This window comes from Rhinopithecus bieti, unplaced genomic scaffold, assembly GCF_001698545.2.
Source record: "Rhinopithecus bieti isolate Rb0 unplaced genomic scaffold, ASM169854v2 scaffold_13400, whole genome shotgun sequence".
NCBI classification, from domain to species: domain Eukaryota; kingdom Metazoa; phylum Chordata; class Mammalia; order Primates; family Cercopithecidae; genus Rhinopithecus; species Rhinopithecus bieti.
The window spans coordinates 4,118,023-4,136,037 of NW_016807991.1; the positions used below are offsets into that span (position 1 = coordinate 4,118,023).

Sequence of the window (18,015 nt, forward strand, 5' to 3'; positions counted from 1 at the left end):
TCCCTCCTCTGTAGGTGCACTTGTGTGGCTCAGAGAGCCGAGCAATAATCTTAAATCTGGTTCTGGAACATCCTGGTTAGATTAGTGGGAAAGGGAGTAAGGAAGAAGTCACCAGAAAGTACACATGGGCAGAGTGAGGCCAGAGGTGGATATGGGTCCTTCTCAGAAGCCAGGGGCTGTCCTGGGGGCCAGAGCAAGGGGACCTGATGTTAGTAAACATCTGTTGAGCGAGTGAGCAGAGGACAGCTGGGTTGGCTGTGCATGCGGCATGGTTGACTGGAAAGCATAGGCCTTTGGAACCACACTCCCTCTCTGTGTCCTGGCCCTACCACTTAACAATTTTTGTGATCCTTGGTAACACATTTTATCCAGGGTCCTCGTCTGTAAAACAAGGGGGATGGCCCCAAGGCTCCCTGAGCTCTTCCTGCCCCAGCTCTGCCATCCGATGAGGCCCTGGCCTGTCTTCCCCTTTATCTCTTCCTGGGCCTCACATCAGGCTGCAAAAAGGCCCTAGCGTAAAAGTGAAGCCACAATTACAAATTGCCACTATTGGGGGCCTGGGACTACTCCCACATGCAGTACTTCCTGAGTCCCCTGAGTTACCCTGTGAGGCCAGCGATGGGAGTCCCGTTTCCCACATGAGAATGCTGAGCTTCAGAAGTTGAGTGGCACCAAGTAGCAGGTGGCACTCAAGGTTACGTCTGACTCCGCCCATGCCACCTGCACCTTCACAGCCTTCCTGTCCCTGTAAAATTCTCTGGTCTGACACTAGCTGGAGTCTTGCACACCCATCCAGTGGACAGCCAGTCCCTCAAACCCCTGAGGGAGGGCTGGCCAGGGCCTGGGCCCAAAGCCCTCTGAAGCTCATGTTCTTCCCCTCCCTGGGGCAGGTCTGAACGGGATGAATAGCAGCATCTGGGAGCACTTTGCCTCTGGAAGCTTCTCCCCGGGCACTTCCCCTGCTTTCCTATCAGGGCCAGGGGCTGCTGAGCTGGCCCGACTTCGGCAAGAGCTGGATGAAGCCAACAGCACCATCAAGCAGTGGGAGGAGTCCTGGAAGCAGGCCAAGCAGGTAGCAGGCCCCACATCGGCCTTCCCCAGTACCTGGTGGCATCCAGCCCAAGACCTTCCTTCACAGAGCGGGCGTGGGGTGGGGGAAAGCGGGGGCTTGCAGAACAGAGCAGAAACTAGTTTTGTTCGCTCGCTCTCCCCCTGGGAGGACTTGCCTTGCCAGTCAGGACCCTGGGTGGTTACTGTTGTTGCAGCCTTCGAATTCCCTCTGCGAGCTGCTTGTAGTCTGTCCCAGGACCACCTGCCTCCTCCCAGTAGCCTCGCCTCTCCAGGGTTCCAAGTCCAAGGTTCTGGGTTCTGAAATGGGCCCCCTGTCCAGCTGCAGCCGGCTACCCTATGGGTGCTGGGCCAGAATCCCAGCTCTATCCTGTGCCCCCTGCTGTGCTAGGCCCAGGCCCCTTTCCCCGGCCACAGAGGGGAGAGTCTCCTGTAGGTCCTGAAACCTCTGTGCAGACAGCATCAGCTTCCTTCCCTGCTCTCCTCCTAGACAGCCAACCCAGCTTCCCAGCAGGCCCCACAGCCAGAGTGGCCCCCTGAGAGATGGTGCTCTCTGGGGACAGGGGGCAGGGCAGGGCCATTGTGATAAGACTATATGCTGGGCCCACAGGCTTGTGATGCCTGGAAGAAAGAGGCGGAGGAGGCTGGTGAGCGGGCCAGTGCAGCGGGCGCCGAGTGCGAGCTGGCCCGGGAACAGCGGGATGCACTGGAGGTGCAGGTGAAGAAACTCCAGGAGGAGCTGGAGCGGCTACACACAGGGCCCGAGCCCCAGGCCCTGCCCGCCTTCTCTGACCTGGAGGCGCTCTCACTCTCCACCCTCTACTCCCTCCAGAAGCAGCTGCGGGCCCATCTGGAACAAGTGGACAAGGTCAGCCCAGGTCGGGGAGCACTGGGTAGGGAGGACGGTGGCCTCAGCCAGCGCTTGGACTCTGACCTGGTCCAGGCTGCTCCGGGGACGGCTACCCTCCTGAGAGCCTGTGCCCAGGACTGGGCCAGCACTCAAAAGGCCGGCCTGCTGGGAGTGGGTGAGGAGAGTGCACTGAGGAACATGAAAAGGCTGGGGGTGAGGCGTATCGGTGCCACCCCTAGCACCCCTGGGGGCAGCCCTGACCAAGCTGCGCTCAAATGTCTGGGCCCCAAATGCGTCCTCCTGTATACACTCCATGGAGCAGTGGACCTTCCAGTGAGGCCCAGGACCTCAGGGCTACCCCTGCCTTCCCAGGTCTGCTGCTGGGTCCCAGGGGCCAACGTGGCATGGTGGGAAGAGCTGTCTTTCCTCTGTTCTCGGGCAGCCAGGCCCCCAGGTGTGGCCCTGGGCATGTCTCAGCCCTTTCTGGGCCTCATTTTCCCCATTTGGGGATTACAAGGTCAAATGTGAGACTGGGTGAAACCTCTGTGAGGGGTGAGCGTTGTGGCAGCCTGGCCATGCGCCATGCAGAGGTGGACGCTCAGCCTGCTCTCTCACCTGCCAACAGGGGTCTGGGAGCACACTGTTGAGCTTGGTGCCTCAGTTTCCCCATTCCAAGGGGGCTGAAGTGAGGATCAAGGGAACTCCTTGCTCAACTTGGGGCCAGACCCATGGATGGTGACCACAATGCCCCTTTCCCTGCAGGCCGTGTTCCACATGCAGTCGGTGAAATGCCTTAAGTGTCAGGAACAGAAGCGGGCAGTGCTGCCGTGCCAACATGCTGCGCTGTGTGAGCTCTGTGCTGAGGGCAGCGAGTGCCCCATCTGCCAGCCTGGCCGGGCCCACACCCTCCAGTCGTGACCCTGCAGGCCTGGCCCAGCCTGGCCCAGATCTTCTCACCTAGGACTTTTTAAAGTATATATATATATATATATATATATATATATGAATATATATATATATGTGTATGTATGTATGTATATGTATATGATTATGTATATGTATACATTTCCGTATGTGTGCAGGTATGCGTGGTGGTGTGGACAGTGTCTGTGTGTATATCTGTACATAGATATAGACACACACTTTAAAAGACTTACCAAGCACTTTTTAAAAGAAGAAACTATTTTGCAGTCCTCCCCTACCCACTCCCTGCCCTTCCTACCGCAGAGACGACATCCCTTCTTCTCCCACTGGCCTTTTGGCAGATAATCTGTTTCTGTCTCTTTTTTAATGTAGGAACTAACTATTTTTAACTTCTTCCTGGGGCGTGAGCAGGGAAGGGTGGGACTGGAAGGCACTAAGGGGAGGGGAGAAGCCCTCAGGGCAGGCCCTGCTCCCCCTACCTCCTTGCCAGGGCAAGGGTGGAGTGTGGAAGACGTGGGTCCCCCAGAGCAGGCCTGGCCCCAGCTGTGAGGGCCTCAGGGAGGCCTGAGGGGTTGTGCTGGGGGTCTCAGCTGGCTTAGCTCCTAGGTTTACCAAATGTATAGTCCTGGGGAGAAGAGTAAGGGCTGGAGGCCAGCGTTGCAGGGCCAGCCCCACTCCCGACACCTGGGCCCTTGAAGCTCCTCGAGGGGCAAGGCCCAGGAGTTCCAGCCCTCAGGTTCCTGAGGGTCCACCCTCAGTCCTCTCCCCCTGGACTCCCCACAAGAGCCTCCTGGCCCCAGGGCCACCTACCAGGCTGGCACTCATTCTATGACCTCCCCACCCCCCCGACCACTACCAGCTGCCCCCAGCTCTCCCTGCCCCCTCCCCTCTCTGGCAGCTAGCAGGGCAATTGGCGGGGAGGAGTGCAGACTGAGGACCAAGGGGGCCCAGGCCCTGCCCTCCTAGCCGGAGGGGCTCCGTATGCATTCCTTGGTGCTCTCTTGAGTGCAGCTGGTGTCCTGCCCTGTTCTGGGCGGATGCCTGTGTGCGTGTGTGTGTGCCTGTCCAGTGTATATTGTGTCTTAGCTTCCATTTTAAAAATTGTTCTGTACAGAGAGAGATGCAGCAGGGGCGGGAGGGCAGAGTGGGCGGAGGGGAGCAGCCACACCCCCAGCACCGGGTGTCTGGGGTAGGAGCAAGAGGGCTGAGAGGGTCTGGTCCTGGCCCAGGCTCCCCCTTGGGCTCAGCACGAAAGGGCTTTCAATGAGTTAAGTGAAAACTTTTCCTTTTTTACAAAATGCAAAATCAACAAAGCTCCAAACCTATTGGAAATAAAATATGAACTTGCAGTGGTAGCTTGTTTACATGGGGGTGAGGGGGAGTGGGTCCCAAAAGAGGGCCTCTGAACTATGAGGTGGGCCAGGAGCCCTGCCTCAGCCATGGAAACAGTTGGTGCCCATATCCCTGAGGTGTGGTAGGGCAGCTGGAGAGGCCTGGAAGCTTCCTGCACCCATTGGGCCCCAAAACAGTTCAAGTGCTTTCCGACCTAGGCCTAGGGGTTGATGACACAGGGACACTTAGCCTTGGACACAGAGGCCTCCCAGGCCCTAGGACTCTTTAGGGCTGTGTGGTTAGCGGTGACTGGCAATAGGGCCCCTAATTGTTTCTCAGAGGAACAGTGTCTTCCCAACTGGGCATGGTGGCGCATGCCTGTGGTCCCAGCTACTAGGGAGGCTGAGGTGGGAGGATCACCTGAGCCCAGGAGGTCCAGGCTGCAGTGAGTCATGATTGCACAGCTGCCTCCAGCTTGGGTGACAGAGTGAGACCCCATCTCAAAAACAAAAACAGGGCCGGGCGCGGTGGCTCAAGCCTGTAATCCCAGCACTTTGGGAGGCCGAGACGGGCGGATCACGAGGTCAGGAGATCGAGACCATCCTGGCTAACATGGTGAAACCCCGTCTCTACTAAAACTAACAACAAACTAGCCGGGCGAGGTGGCGGGCGCCTGTAGTCCCAGCTACTCGGGAGGCTGAGGCAGGAGAATGGCGTGAACCCGGGAGGCGGAGCTTGCAGTGAGCTGAGATCCGGCCACTGCACTCCAGCCTGGGCAGCAGAGCGAGACTCCGTCTCAAAAAAAAAAAAAACAAAACAAAACAGAGGCCGAGGTGGGCAGATCACCTGAGGCCTGGCCAACATGGTGAAACCCCATCTCTACTAAAACAAAAAAATACAAAAATTAGCCAGGCGCGCTGGCACATGTCTGTAGTTCCAGCTACTCAGGAGGCTAAGGCAGGAGGATCCTTTGAACCCGGGAGGCAGAGGTTGCAATAAGCTGAGGTTGCACCATTGCACTCCAGCCTGGGTGACAGAGTGAGACTCCATCACAAAACAAAAAACCCAATGCCTTCCCATTGGCATGATTTGCTGGTAGGGCCCAGAGGAAGTCCTGCCTTCTGCCTTCTTCCCCCCACCCTGCCCCTGAGGGATGAGGGGTTGAGGCTTAAGAGGCATGTCCTCCCTCCCACCTCCTCAACTAGGCTGTGCAGTGGGGGTGAGAAAACACCCCGGTGGGATCCTCTTTGCATGGTCTCAGGGGCCTTGGATGTCATCTCAACTAACCTCGTCTCCTGTCCTCATCTTGTGCAGACTCAGAGGTTCCGACATGGAACCAGGGTCACACAGCTAGGATGACGTGATGACCAGGCCTCAGGTTCTGACCCCCCAGGCAGGGTAGGGACCCAGCTCCTCTATGCCCTACTGTCTCAAGAGCAGCCCCTCAGTCTTAATCTGCACCCTCGGGAGGCTCCTGCTCACTGTGCTCTCCTGAGGAACAGGTCCCTGTCCTGGGTGTCGCCACAGGAACTGGTATGCCTGGTGAAGCGATGTGTTCAAAGCCCATAGCCAAAAATCACCCTAACCCTGCCTCTGCCTCAGTTACTCCCACACTCGCCCCCCTGCTTTGTAGCTGCTCCAAGGTAGGGGCAGCCCAAGGTCCCTGAGTGCTGAGGAGGAAGCTACCTGGCCTGGCTCACATTCCGGGCCCCACTGTAGCCCAAAGGTATATTTTAAGAGGACAAAGGATTGTTTTTTTATTTTTTTTGCTAAGAAAGTTTCTAGGTGGCAGGTGCTTTCTGGGGAGGAGGCATGCGCAGCAGACACGGCGGTTCAACTGTCCTTTCTCTTCCATCCATCCGTGCTCGCCCCGCCACCTGCCACCTCTTGCTCCCTCAGAGCCAGAAGGTTCTTGGCTCCAGGCCTCCTGGCCTGGATGCTGGCAGCCCCTGGGGAGAGGACCCAGGCTCCCTCTAGTAATGGCCACCACCCTCCCCTCAGGGCAGCTGGAGCCTCCTCTTTGGCAGGGTCCCCCTCCCTTCCCCAGGAGACTGCACCTGTAGCCCTGGTTCCAGTGAACCTGGCCCCCACCCCAGTGGCTGGAACAGGAAGGCCAGGAGGCAGATGGGCTGATCCCCTGCCCACCAGAGCAGCTTTTCCGAAAGGGGGGCAGGGGCAGGGTTTGCTCCCCCTGGTGCTGGGGTGTGGTGGAGACATTGCAGCCAGGGCTGGAGGCAGGCGGGTGGGAGTAGAGATGTCGCTGCTGAGCCCCCATCACCGTGGAAGACAGGGGGGTCTGCACTCTGGACGCTCCGCATGCTGGGGCGTCCCCAGGTGTCAGGCCAGGCTGGAAGGCCATGCTGTGACGGGGAAGCCCCAGACCCTACAGGAAAGCCCTTGCAGGTCCCCACCAGGGACCCAGCCCCACGGCAAACCTCTACGGCTACAGTGCAGGCCGCAAGGCATGTTGGGAGGCCTGCTTGGCCCGGTGCCGCCGCAGCCTCACAAAGACCTGCGCCTCTCGGTCACCCTTCCGGCCCGCCAGCAGCTGTAGGATTGGGTCCCCTGCAGAGAGAGGGGTTTGGGGGTCAGATGCTGGGGGGAGAGGCAGTGCCTGGTGGTGGCAGGGAAGAGTGGGGGGGGGCACAACACTGCCCTATCCCCCCGACCACCTGGAAGGAAACCAGTGACAGACCCTCGCCAGCCCAGCTCAGGAGGTGGTCTGACAGACGCATCCGGTCGCGTAACAGACAGAGTGCTGCTGGGACACTGACCCGACTGCAGCGAGGGGCTGAGACATGCCTAAGGTTTGGCTATTACCTTTTTTTTTTTTTTGAGACAGAGTCTCGCTTTGTCGCCCAGGCTGGAGTGCAGTGGCCAGATCTCAGCTCATTCCAAGCTCCGCCTCCCGGGTTTATGCCATTCTCCTGCCTCAGCCTCCCGAGTAGCTGGGACTACAGGCGCCCGCCACCTCGCCCGGCTAGTTTTTTGTATTTTAGTAGAGACGGGGTTTCACTGTGTTAGCCAGGATGGTCTCGATCTCCTGACCTCGTGATCTGCCCATCTTGGCCTCCCAAAGTGCTGGGATTACAGGCTTGAGCCACCGCGCCCGGCCTGCTATTACGACCTTTTCATGTGAGAACCTAAAGCTAGCAAGTTAACCTCTTCATGCCTCGGTTTACTCATCTGTAAAAGAGTGCTAATATCTGCTTCGTTGGCTGGCATGCATAAAGTGCTTAGCACTTGCTCATTAGTGCACAAGCACCAGACCGTTGCTGGAATCAAAAATGCTCTGCAGGGATGTGGCCACGCTGAGTGAGATCCAGGCCCTTCTCCCCAGTTAAACTTCTTGGTGACTCCCCCATGCAGGAAGAGTCACGTTACACTTAGCTTAAAGTTCACTGGTCTGTTGATTAGACTGAGAGATGGGCCATGGTTGTCCCACTGGCTCCCACCTCCAGGGAAGCTGTTCTCTGACCCGGTGTCACCTCTCTGGGGGCCCTGCCTGAGCTTTACAGGCTCCCGTCCTGTACCACCCTGCCCTGGGCTCAGGCCTACCGTTGGGTGCGGGGTACGTGAGGGGCAGGCGGGTCTGAGGCACGTCACCAGGCTCCTCAGAGCCACTCAGCCCGGGCACCTCACACAGCGGCAGGAAGGCCTCGCCTTCCAGGTCGTCAGCCCCCAGCGTGTCGTGGTCCAGCACGGTGAGCAGGAGGCATGCCCCAGCCTTGCGGCACGGCTCGGCAGGCACCAGGCTGTGGGGAGAGTCAGGGCTCTGCTGCCAGCCCCAGCACGGCCACCCCCAGCACTGACACATAGGTTCACCCGCTTGGTGTTGGGAACCAGCCAGGGTTAGAACTGCAAAGCCAGCTCTCAGCCTGGTACCTCTTGGCCATGTGTGCAATGCCTGTGAGCTGATGCTTTAAACCAGGGGTCCTGTGTTCCCTGCTCACCTCTCCTGAGGAACTGGGAGCAGGTTACTGAGAACCTCAGAGACAGGACCCTTCTCCCTGGAAGTCCCTAAGTTCAACATGTGGGAGTCCACCCCTCCCCCCAGGGGAAGCAAGCTTTTTTTTTTTTTTTTTGAGATAGAGTCTTGCTCTGTCACCCAGGCTGGAGTGCAGTGGCGTGATCTTGACTCACCACAACCTCCGCCTCCCAGGTTCAAGTGTTCTCCTGCCTCAGCCTCCCGAGTAGCTGGGACTGCAGGCACATCCCACCACACCCAGCTAATTTTTTGTATTTTTAGTAGAGACAGGGTTTCACCGTGTTAGCCAGGATGGTCTCAATCTCCTGACCTTGTGATCTACTCGCCTGGGCCTCCCAAAGTGCTGGGATTACAGGCGTGAGCCACCATACCCGGCCCTCTTTTTTTTTGGAAATGGAATCTCACTCTGTTGCCCAGGCTGGAGTGCAGTGGCACCATCTCAGCAGCCTCTGCCTCCTGGGTTAAGCAATTCTCCTGTCTCAGCCTCCTGAGTAGCTCAGATTACAGGTGCCCACCATCACACCTGGCTAATTTTGTATTTTTAGTAGAGATGGGGTTTCACCATGTTGGCCAGGCTGGTCTTGAACTTCTGACCTCAAGTGATCCACCCACCTCAGCCTCCCAAAGTGCTGGCATTACAAGTGTGAGCCACCGCGTCCAGCTGCACTCTTGTCCCAGGTGCCCCATCCCTTGGGCCCAAATGTGGCCATCTCAGGGGAGCCCCTTGGCCCCAGCCAGGAGGAGCAGGCCTGAGGGAGCCCACCTGGGGGAAATGAGGCGGGGGATTGGGAGAAGAACGGGACCCACTCACAATTCAAAGGTCTCATCAAACAGTGGGTGAAGGTCCTTCTTGTGCTTCTGGGTCTCCCGGGCAGCCAGCTCAGGGAACTCATGCCTGGGCTCCAAGGTCAGCTGGACAAAGGGGTCGCTGGAGCCTGGCAAGTGGCAGGGGCGTGTGCATTAGTTGAGGGTCTCCCAGGTACCCCACCCCCGCAGCTATGCTCTGCTCAGCAGCACTGACCCCTCCTGGTAACTGGAGGAAATGCACCCAGAGCTCCTGCAGGGTGAGCAGAGCCCCAAGGGTCGCTGAGACAGGAGGGCCAGGACGGGACCACAGGGAGTGGCCAAAGGGCAGCCTCCACTCACCGTTGGAGTCCAGGGGCAGCAGGCTGGAGGCGCTGAGCAGCTCCACACGCAGCTTCTGCTCAGAGGCGCGGTAGCAGGCCTTGACTGTCACAGCCCCCAGCTCCTCAGAGGTGGTTTCTGCCTGGGGTGGGGAGCAGGGGCAGGGTCAGCAGGGACACAGCGGGAGCGAGGTGCTCCAGAGGCTGCAGAGGGCACAGCACGAGGGAGGGACCTCACCTGCTGCTGGATGCGGCTACAGAAGTACTTCCGGATGAGCTCCCGGCTGGAGGCTGCCTGCAGCTCCAGGTCCCTCTGCAGAGCCTGGGAACACATACAGCTGAGAATCCAAATGGACCGCATTCCCAACCATAGCCAGGGCCTGCTCTCCAGAAGCTCGCGGTCAAGGGTAAGACGCCCGTTTGAAATGGAAAGTATTGGGTCATGGGGCCACGGGCAGGAGCCACCCTCAGGCCAGGCAGACAGCAGGAGAGGCACAGACAGGGCTGGCTTCACGGGTGTGCTTCCCCGACCCCACCACCCCTGTGCAGGCACACAGGGCCCCTTAGGAGCTTAGTGCTTAGGAGGACCCAGGCTTGGTTTCAAGTTCTGTCGTCACCATTTTAAAATTTGAATAACTTTTGAATAAGGGGCCCAGCTTTTCATTTTGTACTGGGCCCCATAAATTATGTAGCTGGCCCTGGACATAGGTGAGTTGCCAAAAGGCAGGCTCCCCAGACCTCCTACGGGGAAGCTCCCCCAAAGCTCCTACCTGGAAGGTGGCAGTGTGCAGAGCCTCGGGCGGCAGGCCACAGCCCTCAGCGTGGAAGCAGATCTCCAAGTTCTGAGGGAGATATCAGAGTTGACCCCAGGCACCCTCCCACCAGGGTTATCATTGCTGTGACCAGTTCTGTTACCTGCAGGGCAATCTTCAGCCTGTTGGAAGCCAGGGTCGAGCTGCGTTGGGAGGTGGCCGCCTCTACCAGCACTGTGAGCGTGTGGGTCCAGAGCAGGGTCAGGAGGCTGGGGCGGGGGCCGGAGGGATGTGGACACAGCACAGCAGGGCAGTGGTGGAGGAGGAAGCAAAGAGGCTCTTGAGAAAGGGGAGGCCTCAGGGACCCAGCCACACCCCAGCTCCTCGCACCCCAGGTGAGGGTGGGGAGAGGGCGGGTACAGGACCAGGAAGGGGCAGGTGGGGTCAGTCCTATCCAACACACCTCTCAACCTCAGTGAAGAACCCTCCACAGCAGGCTAATGGAACCCACAAACAAGGCTGGAGACAGGGAGGAGGCCAGGCCCCCAGTGACAGAACTTGATTTAAGATAGGAGCAGGCCGGGCGCGGTAGCTCATGCCTGTAATCCCAGCACTTTGGGAGGTCAAGGCAGGTAGATCAGGAGATCAAGAGATTGAGACCATGCTGGCCAACATAGCGAAACCCCGTCTCTACTAAAAATACAAAAATTAGCTGGGCGTGGTGGCACGTGCCCCTGTAGTCCCAGCTACTTGGGAGGCTGAGGCAGAAGAATCGCTTGAACCCGGGAGGCGGAGGTTGCAGTGAGCCAAGATTGCACCACTGCACTCCGGCCTGGCAACAGAGCGAGACTCCAGCTCAAAAAAAAAAAAAAAATTAGCCAGGCATAATGGCATGCACCTGCAGCGCCAGGTACTCAGCAGCCTGAGGTGGGAGGGATCGCTTGAGCCCACGAAGATGAGGCTACAGTGAGCCGAGATCACGCCACTGCACTCCAGCCTAAGTAACAAGAATGAGATGCTGTCTCAAAAAAAAAAAAAAAAAGCAGGCTGGGCGCGGTGTCTCACGCCTGTAATCCCAGCACTTTGGGAGGCTGAGGCGGGTGGATCACTGAGGTCGGGAGTTGGAGACCAGCCTGACCAACATGGAGAAACTCCATCTCTACTAAAAATACAAAATTAGCCGGGCATGGTGGCGCGTGCCTGTAGTCCCAGCTACTTGGGAGGCTGAGGCAGGAGAATCACTTGAACTGGGAGGTGGAGGTTGCGGTGAGCCCAGATCATGCATGTCATTGCACTCTAGTCTGGGCAGTAAGAGCGAAACTCCATCTAAAAAAAAAAAAAAAAAAAGCATGGCCAGGCGCAGTGGCTCACACCTATAATCCCAGCACTTTGGGAAGCCCAAGATGGGGTGATCACCTGAGATCAGGAACGAGAGACTCTGTCCCCCCGCCAAAAAAGTAGGTAATTAATTAATTTGTGCAACACATTTAAGTGCCCATTATGTACCAGGCACTGTTCTTTCCAAAGTCTTTTTCAGATAGGGTCTCACTCTGTCACCCAGGCTGAGTACAGCAGTGCCATCACGGCTCACTGCACTTCCACCTTCTGCGTTCAAGGGATTCTCTCCACCTTCTGCGTTCAAGGGATCCTCCCAACTCAACCTCCCAGGTAGCTGGACTACAGGTGGACGCCACCATGCCTGGCTAATTTGTGTGTGTGTGTGTGTGTGTGTGTGTGTGTGTGTGTATACACACACATATATATATACACACACACACAAATAAATATAAATATAAATATATATATAGATTTTTTTTTTGGTATAATTTTGTAGAGACTGGGTTTTGCCATGTTGCCCACGCTGGTCTTGAACCCCTGGGCTCAAGTGATCCACTCACCTTGGCTTCCCAAAGTGCTGGGATTACAGGCATGAGCCACCATGCCTGGTGGTGTTCTAAAGGCTCTTGAGACAGCACTGAGCAAAACTTCCCTCTTGGTGGATGTTTAACTCTGGTTTATGTGAAAAATATGGTCTAAGATCAAGTCCAACAGAGCTTAAAGGTGAAAAAAGTAAATAAAATGTTAAAAATAGTCTGGGCGTGGTGGCTCACGCCTGTAATCCCAGCACTTTGGGAGGCCAAGGCGGGTTGATCATGAAGTCAGGAGTTCGAGACCAGCCTGACCAACATGGAGAAACCCCGTCGCTCCTAAAAATACAAAATTAGCTGGGCGTGGTGGCACAAGCCTGTAGTCCCAGCTACTTGGGAGGCTGAGGCAGGGAATCACTTGAACCCGGTGGCGGAGGTTGCAGTGAGCTGAGATGGCGCCACTGCACTCCAGCCTGGCGACAGAGCAAGACTCTATCTCAAAAAAATAAAAAATATATATACATGGTTTAAGAAATAAAAACGGCTGGGCTCCGAGGGGCCCTGACTATACCTGTGGGGGTAGAACAGAACTCTAGGAGGGCAGGCAGCCTCTTCAAGCGCCCAGATTCCACAGGGAGGTGGGCACTGTCATCATCATCGTCACTACAGCTAATAGTCACTGACCACTTCCTTTGTACCGACATCACGCTCAGCACCTCACATGACCCATTTAATCCTCAGCAGAAGCCAGAACTATTTTCCTCTGCACCAGGAACTTGCCCAAGGCTGCTAAGCAGTGATGAAGCTGGAGTCTGAACCCAGGTGGTCCAGAGCCCACGTGCTGGACTCCACTGCCTGTTGCCTGGCATCCTGGGTCCCTGCTCTAAGACCCCCTAACTAGAAGTTCTCCTTGCACCGTGGGTGGGGAACACCTGTAACCTAATGGGGGCAGAGGAGCAGTCAGGGAGGCCCTGAAGACAGGCCTGGGACTAAAGGAGAAAGGACAGGCAGATTTTGGCTCAGCCTAAGGAAGAACTCAAAGCACTCAGAGTTAGGCAGCAGGAAATGGGGAGGCCTGCAAAGTGGCAAGCTCCCTGTCCCTGCAGCGAGCATCAGCAGAGCTTGACCACCCTGTAAGGGAGGTCACCAAAGGGATTCACCTCCACCCCTCAGAACCCATGCTGAGGCCCAGGAAGGAGGGGCCGTGGGAGGAGAGGGGGAGGTGGGGAGCACGCCCAGGGCAGGGGCTGCTACACCCCTCAGAACGGATGCTGGGGCCCAGGAAGGAGGGGCCGTGGGAGGAGAGGGGGAGGTGGTGAGCACGCCCAGGGCAGGGGCTGCTACAGACCTGCTGAAGTTCTCCTGTACCAAGTTGGTGTTCATGTAGCAAAGCTCCACTTCCAGGAACTTCATCAGGGGCAGAATGGCCTGGGGAGGGAGAAGGGGAGCAGGTGTGGCTCCAGCTCATGTTGCCCCCACCCCCATCCCCTTCCCCTGACCTGGAGGGAGGAAACAGGGCCGGGAACGTCTCTGTGAGAGCAGTTTGTAGTGTCTGTAAGAGGCCGGACTGCCCACCTCTCTGCCTTCCCCTCTTCATTGCTTAGCCTGTCCCAGCCACACTGGCCGCCTCTACAGCCCTGGAACCTTCCAGGCATGGTCCTGCCTCAGGGTCTCTGCCCTTGCCTGGAATGCTCTTCCACTAGAACTTCTCATGGCTCCTCCCCTTGCTTCCCGTAGGTCTTCACTCAGTTGTCACAGCCTTCCCTGGTCACCATCTAAAAATACAACCCTCTGACCCTTCCCACCCCCTTCTCTGTCTTTTCTCTGTAGCATTTATCATTATCTAGCACACTGCATGTGTGTGCGCACATACACGTCTCTGCATAGAGTTAATAGCTATAACGATCACTGGAGTTATGGACAGCTCTTCTCTCACCTCCACTACTAGAATGTCAGCTCCAAGAAAGCAGGTATTTTGTCATATTGTTCACTGACCTATCCCCAGTGCTTAAATCAATGCATAGGACAAAGTGGGCACCTGATAAATAGTTGATGAATGAATGAAAATCCTTCCACCCAGCAGTCGAAGGTGTGCGTCATGATATGCCCCCACTTACAGGCCAGCTGGCTTGTGTGAACAGGACAGCAAAGCTAGGAGGCAGCTGAGAAGGATGTGCACCCTGGCCTGTTGGGCTGCAAAGCCTAAGCCCTCCCCAGCTGCAGCCCCCTCACTGACTGTCAGTGCTGGGACAGCCGGTGGAGTGACCCAACCCAGTCCTGTGAGCATCCCAGGAGGAAACTGAGGCCCAGGGAGAGAACATGCCTTGCCTGGTCTGGGGGACTTATCTTTGACACCAAGGCCTTCAGTGACCCCAGATCTACAGAGCTGGCAGGGCGGTGAAGGCCAGCAGGCAGAAGGGCCACTTACATCCTCAGGCAGGACGGACTCCCTGACGCCCACCAGTTTCTGGATGTGCTTGGCGATGCCCACCTCCAACTGGAGACACAAAACGGAAGAAGGAGGGAGGTCAGGGCATGAGTTGGGGATGGGAGAGTTCCTTAGTGCCTGAGTTTAGACGCAGGAAGGGGTCAGGGCTGGACATGGGCCCAGGTCCTGCTGGAACCAGGCAAGCTGAGGACGGGAGGGGATGGGGTGACTGTGCGGTCGGACAAGGTACCTGCTCGGCCAGGGTTCGGACGCCAGTGCGGATCTCATGGCCCAGCCCGGCCAGCGCGCTCTGCAGCTGGGCATGCAGCGTGTTCTGCAGCTGCCCCTGCTCCAGCACGGCCCCTACCCGCTGCTCCAGGGCCTCCCATGCCAGCTGGGTGGGCAACTTGCCGATCACCAGCCGCAGCTGCTCCATGTCATTCACCACCACACACAGCTGGGACAGAGATGCAGAGCTTCCTGAACTGCATCCGGGCTGGTCCCCACACCCAGCCAGACTCCCAGCCCCAGCTCTGGCCTCACCATGTTGGCTGCCTGGCCTTGGTCCTTCTGACCTGAAGACAGCTCGCGGGCCCGGGCCTTTATAAGACTGCAGTACACCAGGGCCAGGCGACAGGTGTCCTAGGGTGGGGTTGGACAGAGGGAACTGATCCATGGGTGGGGCATCCAAGAAGGGCAGGTGGGAAGGGCATGGAAATTTCGGCGACTTGGGAGATATAGGACACAGGCCTTGGGAGACTGCCTGGGTGAGAGCTTGGGAGAAATGGTGGGTGGTATTCTAGAAAGAGGGGGAAGGACACGTGGAAGATGCCACACCTCCACAAACTTGACAGTAATCATGAAGGCCTCCTCTGGGTTTGGCCAGTCCAGCTGCCGGGCAGTGTGGCTGATCTGGGCAAAGCAGGTGGATAGATCCACCGCTGATGTGCTGTGCTTGGTCAGTTCACCCAGGGGTACCAGCTGGGGGAAGAAAGGAGGACTCAGGATACTGCCAAATCCACCGCCTTCCCTCCTTCCTTCATTCATAGAGCAGCTACTACCACCAGGCACAGAGCTGGGTAGGGAGCTTCACAAGAGACAAGCACAGCTCCGCCCAGACGCACAGCCTGCAGGATCTCAGGCGAAGTGAAGCCACAGGCCCAAGGATATCCAGAGGCAGCGTTTTGCACACAACTGGCCTCAAGTGCACCCAAAGGGACGTTCAGAGAGAGTTACCAGCTTTGACTACACTTTGGAGGTCCAGGCAGAACCCAAGCCTCACCCCCAAACCAGGGCCCGGTCCCCCACCCTGGCCACGCCCCCACCTCATCCATCTGCACAGCGCGCTGCACCCGCGCCAGGGCCACGTTGTATGTCTTCTGCAGCCAGGAGGGGATGGCCGGCTGGAACCAGCGGTGGAAATTATCCAGGGTCAGGACTCCATCCCTGGGGATTGCCGGGGCTCAGCGTCGGGAAGGCTGGGGCCTCGTCTACCCTCTTCTCCCCTGTGCCCCTGCGGCCGCCTGCAATTGGCCTGCTGCCCACCTCTCTGAGGAGCTTGGACGCAGCTGGCAGAGCTCCTTGAGGCTGATGTAGAGCTGGAACAGACTCTCGCCCATCTCTGGGGACACTGCATCACCCACAGCCGTCGTGTGGTCCTGCACCCGCTTGGCCACCTGCAAAGGGAAGGTGTGGAGGGTGGGGTCCACAGCCCTGTCAGAGAGCATGGCCTAGAGACAGGGGAGGGACTCACCAGCCACTGCAGCTCCCGGAAAGCCATGGAGAAGAGGTGGATCTTGAGGGTACTGCAGAAAAGGCAGCAGGTGTCACCCAGTGCCATACACCATGATCCCTGTGGTTCCAGCTCTGAGCCAATGCCCCACTACCTCCCGACCTGGCTATCTGCTCACTTGTGGAAGATCTTGTCCCACGTGCGCTGGCACTGGTGCAGGTCGCCGATGACATCCTGTACCAGGCCCAGCAAGGCCTTGCCTGCCTCCAGGATGCCCTGCAGAGACAGAGGTGGGCTGGGCAGGGCTGCCAGAGGCAGGCACCACCCCCTGTGCCCCCCCCACCCGCCCCCTTGCCCAGCCCCTCACCTGCACCATGGGCTGATGGTGCTGCTGCTTCAGGTGGAACCATTCAGTGGTGCCAGTCTGTTGACAAAGAGGCAGTGAGCAGGGAGGGATTGCCAGGCCCAGACACTGGTCTCCCCCATCCCCAGCATGAGTACCATACCTGCAGGGCCTCAGTCACCAGCTGGGGCAATGGGGCGGTGTTGGGGCACAGTTCTCCGAAGGCCTTCATCTTGCACATCTGTACCAGGACCCTGCAAGAAGGAAAGAGCTGTGTCCAAAGTGCTTGCTGCCCCACACAGCACTCACTCCTCCAACAGCCTTCTCCCACTCCTGCAGGCACCCCAGCTGCTCCCTCATCCCTTACCCCACCGAGGAAGGGGAGAGCAGTCACTGACCTGAGAAGAGACTGGAGCCGGGCTGGGGAGTCCGAGACAGAGAGGGGGAAGACAGAGCGGAACCTCCGAATGAGGGAGAGGCCGTAGGCCAGCAGGGAGCTGAATGAAGCGGCCAGCTCCTCCTGCTGCAGAACCAGGAGATGCTTTAGGAGCCTGGACAGCTTCTGCTGCTCCCCTGCCCCTTCCCTGAGCCCTGCTTGCCCAGCACCCCTTGACCACTGCATGCCTACCTGTTCTGCCTTGAGCCGACCCTGGATCCACTGGTACTCGATGCTGGTGATGGGGTGCAGGAGGCAGCTGCTGGGAAACTCCAGGCTCTGGTAGAGGCGGCTGTAGGCCAGCCACTGCCTGCAGGGGACAGGAAGCCCTCAGCTGGGCAGGGAGGAGGGAGTCACCTTCCCCTGTTCACCTGGCCTCAGGTGGAGGGAATCATCTCCCTCCTCCAGGGCCCTGGTGGAGAATCATCCACCAGCACAGGCTGAAAACTAGTGTCTCAATAGGACACGCAGGATTTTTTTTTTTTTAGACGTAGTCTCACTCTGTCACCCAGGTTGGAGTGCAGTGGTGCAACCTCAGCTTACTGCAACCTATGCCTCCTAGGTTCAAGCGATTCTCCAGCCTCAGCCTCCCAAGTAGCTGGGACTACAGGCATGTACCACCATGCCCAGCTAAATTTTGTATTTTTAGTAGAGATGGGGTTTCACCATGTTGGCCAGGCTGGTCTTGAACACCTGACCTCAAGTGATCCACCTGCCTCGGCCTCCCAAAGTGCTGGGATTACAAGCGTGAGCCACTGTGACCAGCCAGGATATTTTGTTTGTTTCCATAGATGCTTTTCAAATTGCCCAGACTGAGATATTTGTGATTTTAAAACTTCAGGATTTCTTGCTGTTTTTGAAAAACTGCATCAGCAAGGTGCGGTGGCTCACACCTGTAATCGCAGCACTTTGGGAGGCCAACGAGGGCGGATCACCTGAGGTCAGGAGTTCGAGACCAGCCTGGCCAACATGGTGAAACCCCATCTCTACCAAAAATACGAAATTTAGCCAGGCGTGATGGTGGGCACCTGTAGTCCCAGCTACTTAGGAGGCTGAGACAGGAGAATCACTTGAACCCAGGAGTCAGAAGTTGCAGTAAGCTGAGACTGTGCCACGGCACTCCAGCCTGGGCAACAAGAGGGAAACTCCAGCTAAAAAAAAAAAAAGGCC

General features: G+C 57.6%; 2 protein-coding genes across 3 annotated transcripts in view; one reads left to right on the forward strand and one right to left on the reverse strand.

Moving 5' to 3' along the window:
• UNK (unk zinc finger) overlaps positions 1-4,191 on the forward strand; it is a 49,647-nt gene extending 45,456 nt beyond the window's left edge. The window contains exons 14-16 of the mRNA XM_017884697.1: positions 891-1,072; positions 1,679-1,936; positions 2,681-4,191. Of these exons, the coding sequence (XP_017740186.1) occupies positions 891-1,072; positions 1,679-1,936; positions 2,681-2,836 (596 nt within the window). The 3' untranslated portion in view covers positions 2,837-4,191. The remainder of the gene's footprint in view (positions 1-890; positions 1,073-1,678; positions 1,937-2,680) is intronic.
• A 1,714-nt stretch (positions 4,192-5,905) lies between these two features.
• The window catches only part of UNC13D (unc-13 homolog D), a 20,184-nt gene continuing 8,074 nt past the window's right edge, over positions 5,906-18,015 (reverse strand). For both annotated transcript variants that reach the window (XM_017884701.1, XM_017884700.1), the window contains exons 14-33: positions 17,038-17,155; positions 16,808-16,932; positions 16,573-16,663; positions 16,434-16,490; positions 16,245-16,342; positions 16,088-16,139; positions 15,880-16,010; positions 15,660-15,780; positions 15,172-15,315; positions 14,878-14,976; positions 14,585-14,791; positions 14,335-14,403; positions 13,255-13,334; positions 10,202-10,307; positions 10,057-10,128; positions 9,525-9,608; positions 9,309-9,429; positions 8,974-9,097; positions 7,733-7,929; positions 5,906-6,739 (exon numbers count right to left, since the gene is read on the reverse strand). In XM_017884701.1, the coding sequence (XP_017740190.1) occupies positions 6,618-6,739; positions 7,733-7,929; positions 8,974-9,097; positions 9,309-9,429; positions 9,525-9,608; positions 10,057-10,128; positions 10,202-10,307; positions 13,255-13,334; positions 14,335-14,403; positions 14,585-14,791; positions 14,878-14,976; positions 15,172-15,315; positions 15,660-15,780; positions 15,880-16,010; positions 16,088-16,139; positions 16,245-16,342; positions 16,434-16,490; positions 16,573-16,663; positions 16,808-16,932; positions 17,038-17,155 (2,218 nt within the window). In that variant the 3' untranslated portion in view covers positions 5,906-6,617. The remainder of the gene's footprint in view (positions 6,740-7,732; positions 7,930-8,973; positions 9,098-9,308; positions 9,430-9,524; positions 9,609-10,056; positions 10,129-10,201; positions 10,308-13,254; positions 13,335-14,334; positions 14,404-14,584; positions 14,792-14,877; positions 14,977-15,171; positions 15,316-15,659; positions 15,781-15,879; positions 16,011-16,087; positions 16,140-16,244; positions 16,343-16,433; positions 16,491-16,572; positions 16,664-16,807; positions 16,933-17,037; positions 17,156-18,015) is intronic.